Source organism: Diplodia corticola, assembly GCF_001883845.1.
Source record: "Diplodia corticola strain CBS 112549 chromosome Unknown scaffold66, whole genome shotgun sequence".
NCBI lineage: Eukaryota > Fungi > Ascomycota > Dothideomycetes > Botryosphaeriales > Botryosphaeriaceae > Diplodia > Diplodia corticola.
This window is the reverse complement of record NW_017971545.1, coordinates 174,957-181,067: the sequence shown is the minus strand read 5'-3', so window position 1 is coordinate 181,067 and position 6,111 is coordinate 174,957. Positions and strand designations below refer to the sequence as shown.

Genomic DNA, 6,111 nt, shown 5'->3' with positions numbered 1-6,111 from the left:
GGGGGGGGGGGGATGACTTACATGTAAATCTCGAAGAAGGCGTCGAGAACGTAAATGTTCTCGGGTTCGAGATCCGCCTGGCTGAACGGGGCAATCTCCACCACTTCCGCCGTCATGTTCGGCTTCGGTGCTCCGTTAGAGGCAGGACCGGCATTGTTCTGCGGGGGAGATGATTCTGTTGGTGAGGATGGTCCTTGGGTACTTGTGGTGCTCGCCTGCGAAACTCGTCGCACGAAAGAAACGGGCCATAAAGAGCTCACCTGGAAGCTACCGCCGGTATGCAACGGCTTCTCGTCAACGCGGAACAATCGGACGCCGTATTTTTCGTGCTTGGCCTTCAGTCGCCAGTGGTCCGCCGACCGCGGCACCTTCTTCTCCTTTCCGTTGGCGGGTGCAGGAAACACTTCAAGGAACGAGGCAGGCTCCTTGCCCTCCTCGACCTCCTCAATTTCGGGCGTCAGGCCAAGGTCCATGCCGATGAGACGGGCGCATCCGAGCTCTTCAGCGGTACAGCCCTTGCCCTTCCACAGGAAAATCTTTCCGGAGAGAAGACCGGTCCGAGATGAGACGAGGTACGGGAAGCCTGAGCAAAGGCTGTTGATGGATAGCTCGATTTCATCAAAGGCCATATGGCCCAGATGCTGACGGCCGCAAAGCATGTACTGCTTAGAATGGTCGGTACGACTTCCCTTTCTGGTGACAAGGATTCCGCCAACGGCTTGGAAGAAGTTGGGGCATTCCTTGCCTTGTCGGATAATGAGGAGCTTGCCGCCCACGTCGCGCGCTGCCTTACGGGCAAACAGCTGGGCATCTTCGACCGCCGGCTCCGGCACTGCGGAGCCAGTCCAAAGGTACACCTCAGTGTGCTTTGCACCATTCGAGGATGCAAACGCGTGGTTGCAGAGGTACATCGAGTTGTCGAAGAGAATGTGCTCCTCCTGTGGCGGAATCGGCGTCAGCTTGCCGTCTCCGGAGATCTCTTGGATCTCATGCTTCAAGGTCTTGACCCTCTCGGCATTGAGCGGGCTGCTGGTGAGGACGGAGTGCGCATCAACATCCAGTTTCCCCGACGTGACTGGAGCGTCATCGAAGAAATCGGCGAAGAGTTGCCCAGCCTCAGACTGCTGAGGAATGGGAGACTCTTGGGAGCCCTTGCGCATTGAAGAGATGGAGTCTTTCTTCACTGGTTTGGGAGGAGGGGTTCCGGCGGACGTTGGAGGGGAAAGAGGGGTCTTGGTCGGCGGCGCTGGAAGCTCCTTGCTAATCCTGACGCTCGGAGTAGGAACAAAGTTCTCTTTGTTATCGTTCAGAGAGGCAATTCCAAGGCCGACGGGCTTAGGGGACTCTGGCTTTGCCAGACCAGCATTCTCCATGGCCTCTTGCTCATCCTTCCTCGTGGGGAGCTTGACGGGCGACTTCACTCTAGGAGGAGATGAGACAGGTTCAGGCTGGCGCCCCCACATTGCGGCGACACCCTTGACCGAGTTGCTCACAGTCTCGGGTTTATCCTTAGCGGGAGTCGGAGGCTTTGCTTCTTCAGCAGCAGGAGGCTGCGGTAAGGGTTTCTGTGGCTTGGGCGACTCAACGGTGGGAGTGCTCGGGCTTGATGTGGATGGGCTTGTGGGAGACTTGACATCCTTGTTGAAACGGGATGCACCAGAGAAGAGAGGCTTTGTGGAACCAGGCTGCGAGGGGGCAGCTTGATCGCCCCCTTGTTTGAGGGCGGCGATTCTCTTCGCGATGTCCGACTTGGCCCCGGCCTCCGTCTTAGCCGGACCCTCCGACTTTATTGGCGACTCTGGCTTGGACGTGGCCTCTTCTTTGGACGGGCTGCTAACTTTAGTAGGCGACTCAGGCTTAGGCGAAGCAGGCTTGGGCGAGGCAGGCTTGGGTGAAGCAGCCTTAGGTGAAGGAGCCTTAGGTGAAGGAGCCTTTACCTCGGCCTCCTCTTTGGAAGGGCTTGCCGGCTTGACTGGCGACTGAGGCTTCGTGGGAGAAGCGGCCGTGGCTGGAGCGGCTTCTTCGGTAGGAGGCTCCACCTTCTTGGGGGATTCAGTCTTAGCTCCTCCCGACAAGTCTAGTTCCATCGTGGATTGGTGCGAGTCGAATTTGCCGGAGGCCTTCTTGGATAGCTCCAACGGCTTGGGAGTGGACGGCTCAGGTGGAGGAGATTTCCGCTGCTCGAACTTAGCAGAAATTCTCTTTGCGAGGTCTGGACTCTTCACACCTGGCGACGGCGGCGTAGACGGCTGCTCAAACTTCGCAGAAATACGCCTCGACAACTCGGGACTCTTAGCAGGAACCGGAGGCTCCGATGGGCTGTCCAGCTTAGCCGATACCCTTCTCGTAACCTCAGCTGACTTAGCGGGAGCGACAGGCTTGGGCTTCGACTCGGGAGGCGAAGCAGGCACGGATTCCTCAGGCTTTTCGACCTTGGTGGGCGAGCTCGGCAAGACGTCCTTGTCCTTGACGAGAGAAACGTTCGCAACAACTGAAGATTTCCGGACCGGCGTTGGGGAGGCGATCTCCGCAGCTGGTTCCGGAGCGGCGTCCGTCTTAGCCGTCGTTTTAGGTGCCCGTCTCTTGGGCCCACGCGCGCGGCCCTTCGTCATATGGGTGAGTTCCTTCGTAGAACCTGCCTCCGGTTCCACCGCAGGGCTTGCCGCAGCAGCCGGACCAGAGTCCCTTGCACCCGGAGCGGGTCCGCCAGGAGAGCCCCCGCGAGCAAGCATAGCAGCCAAAGCAGGGTTGAAGCGATCGGCTAGTTTTCCGGATGCTCTACTTGAAAGCTTGCCTGCAGGTTCATCGTTTGGGGGTGAGGCAGGCTTGGGGGGTGAGGCAGGCTTGGAGGGTTCCGGGGCATTGAAACGGTCTGCAAGCTTTCCAGGCGCCCTGCCGGTCAGCTTAGATGGCGAAGGTGCTTCAACGTCCGGTGACTTTGGCGACTTCGGTGCGCCGCCTGCTCCGGGGAAGCGATCAGCGAGCTTGCCCACCGGCTTCAGGGCAGGTCTCCCGGGTATTCCGGCAGGCTTCGATGCGTCGGGCAAGTTGTTGAAACGATCAGACAGCTTTCCCGGGACCTTGATGGTTGGCTTTGTCGGTGCGTCAGCATCTTTGGGAGTCGTGGCCGGCTTGGAAGACTCGGTGAGCTTCCTCTCACGCATGGCCTTCAACTTCGCGAGGGCCTCGTTGGCTGGAGGCGCTTCCTTTGCTGGCGAAGCAGGTTTCGCCGGAGACTCGTCTTTGACCGGAGATGCAGGCTTGGCCGGGGGCTCCTCCTTTGTAGGCGAAGCAGGTTTGGCTGGAGCTTCTTCTTTGGTAGGTGAAGTGGGCTTTACCGGAGACTCCTCCTTTGTAGGTGAAGCAGGTTTGGCCGGAGGCTCCTCCTTAGCGGGCGAGGCAGGTTTGGCTGGGGGCTCCTCTTCCGCGGGCGAAGCAGGTGTTTTGGACTCGCTCTCGGTGACAGTCTGTTCGGCAGCTTCATGTGCTTCGGGCGATTCCTTGGGCTCCGGCGTTGCTGCGGGAGACGGCACCTCCTTAGCTGGCGAGGTCGGAAACTTTGAAACGCTTCCGTTGCGGCCAAGGCTCTTGCGTATCTCCAGAGCTTCTGCAACCGGTGCTGCAGGCTTCGCAAGAGATCCCGTTCTGACGTGCGAGCCCCCGCCTTCTTCCGCCTTCATCTGGATGGATTGCCGCTGCTTGACGAGGCTGTCCCTGAATTCATCCTTCTTCACGCGCGGAGCAGGACCGCCGGTAACGTTGAGGGCATCCTTGCCTCGGCTGATATTGTCTTTGAGCGTGTCCGGTGCGACAAACTTCTCAGTATGCGTCTTCCTGAGCTTGCCGAACACATTCTGGAACTCCAACTCTCCCTGCCTGACAGACTCGGACTGGCGTTGACGGTGCTTCAATGCGGACCGGAAGTCCGACTTTGAGGGGTCCTCTGGCTTGGATGCAGGGGGGTCACCCCCGCGGAGAGCAGGCGATTTGAGGCCAACCGCCGGCTTCTCGGCCTTGTCGGCCTTGTCGGCAGGGTTTCCCAATGTCGGGCTGGCAGCAGATTCCTTCGCCGTCTCCATTTTAGGAGATGACAGGGTGTCTGGCTGTCCTTTGGGCGTAGATGCTATGTGGCTGGCCGATTCAGGAGCAGGATGTTGTTCACGGTCGGTAATTTTCTCGGGCGGACCCTGACCCAAATCGGGTGATTGCGCAACGGGCCCCTGTGCAGATCCCCGTGATTCTGGTCTGCGGAGAGCGTCGCGACTGGGGAATTTTGTAGGGCTAGTTGGAGTTGCTGGTGGATCTGTATCGGCTTTCTCAGGCCTGGAGAGATCTACGCTCGCTTTCTGTGCCTTAATCCTGTTGATCTCTGCCATCCAACTCGGCTGCTCGGGCTGCGGCCTCGGCTTTGGCGAATCAGGCTTCGTGCTCAAGGCACTTTCGAGCCAGCTCGACTTTGTAGGGCTACGGCTCCATCGCTTGTTAGGGCTCGCAGGCGAGCTCCCTCCTGAGCGGTTCTCTCCAAGCTGCGTGATGGAGCTGACGGACTTTCCTCTGTTGTGGCGGAAGGCCTTGGCTGGTTTTGTGAAAGGCTCCTCAGCGACTTCGCCTTTCTCGGTGGTGTTGCTGTGACTTGAGCTTGGCCGCTCAGTGGACTGGCCGCGGGACCGCGGTCTCGTGTCCAGCTTCGGAGTGCTCGCGGCGCCAAAACCACCAGCGCTGGCAGTGGAGTTTTGTCTGCTGAGGGTTCCGGGAGTCTGCACACTCCACCGCTTGTTCACGCTGTCTGAACGCCTCATCATTGCACTCTGCACGAAACCCCCCATGCCTTTGGTCGGGGACGGCGTGCGCTCGGGCAACATTCGTCCTTGCGAGGGCGACATGGCCATGATCCGCTCGGACGAAGCCTGCTCAGTGTCGTCCGGCTCAGAGGCGGGAGGACGGAACTTCTGCGACTCTAGCATAGGCAGCGGAGATTTCATGTCGGACGCACTGTAGCCGGACACTGACGTGTCGCGAGACAATCTGTTGCTGAAGACGGCGCTGCCGCGCACGGAGCTCGCTCTGGACGGCGAGCTGGAGCGCACACTCTCGGCGGGCGGGCTTGCCGGGCGCTCAGCGGCCGTGTCGTGCGACATGCCGGGCAATTGCCGCTTGTCTGATATCGAGGCAACGTCTGCGTCTTCGTCTTCGTCTTCGTGGCTGCGGCGGTTTGCACGCGAGCCAATGCCGCGGTCGGGGGTTTGCTTGAACCACGAGGGATCCTTTGAGCCCTGCGATTGTGCGATCTGTGTCCTCGAGGCGGTGTCGTCGGCGGGGTCGAAGGGCTCGGACGTCTCGACGGGCGAGCGCGATGCGCTGTTCTCGGCGGCGATCTGGCTGAGCGGTCTGCTAGCAGAAGTCGGGCGGCGCTGCTGCCACGACCGCGTGCTCGACCGGGTGGGCGTGTAGGGAGTGGTGGGAGAAGTCTTTGCAGGCGTTGAGGATTCGTCCCCGTGCGGGTCGGGCGCTGGGCCGGTCAGGCGCTGCAGCGCGTCGTCGTGCGCGTCCATGGTCGGCGACGACAGGTCCAGGTGCAGGCTGCGCGGCGGGGTGCTCTTGACAGAGGCTGGCGTGCTCAGCTGCGAGGCCTTCTCGGGCGACAGCGAGCGTTGGCGTTCTGCGGTGCGGCAGCGGCTGTCAGTGACGGGGCGGGCAGTGTCGCCCAAACATAAACAAGGCGGGCGGAAAATAGTACACACCAGCACGGCGGGCGGCACGCTCAGCGCGACCTTGCAGAATCTGCTCCTCCAGCAAGCGATTGCGCTCCTGGTCCTCCCTGTCACGCTTCTCGCCAAGCTCGCGGATGTGTTCCACGAACGACGACGGGCTGATGGGATCGTCGTGCGGCGGCGCCGCTTCATCGCTGCGGGCAGACATGATGCGGGCTAGGGGCCTTCGGGGCGGGAGGAGGGGGCGGACTGCCCGATTTTTGTCCAACCTTTGGCGGCGGGGATGAGGGTGGACAAGAGCGGCCTGCTGGGCCAAAATCTAAATAGACCAGTCCGCTTCGGCTGCCCTGCGCAACAGCCCTAGCAAGCATATATATTCTCTGCTACGGACACCTGCTAC

General features: G+C 60.6%; 1 protein-coding gene across 1 annotated transcript; it reads right to left on the bottom strand.

Annotated features, from left to right (window-relative positions):
• Positions 1-17: 17 nt before the first annotated feature.
• BKCO1_6600055 (gelsolin repeat protein) lies at positions 18-5,919 on the bottom strand (the record flags this gene model as incomplete). The annotated part of the gene is made up of 2 exons (XM_020278316.1): positions 18-5,659; positions 5,742-5,919. The coding sequence occupies 2 exons, from the start codon at positions 5,917-5,919 to the stop codon at positions 18-20; spliced, it is 5,820 nt and encodes a 1,939-aa protein (XP_020126378.1).
• Positions 5,920-6,111: the final 192 nt, after the last annotated feature.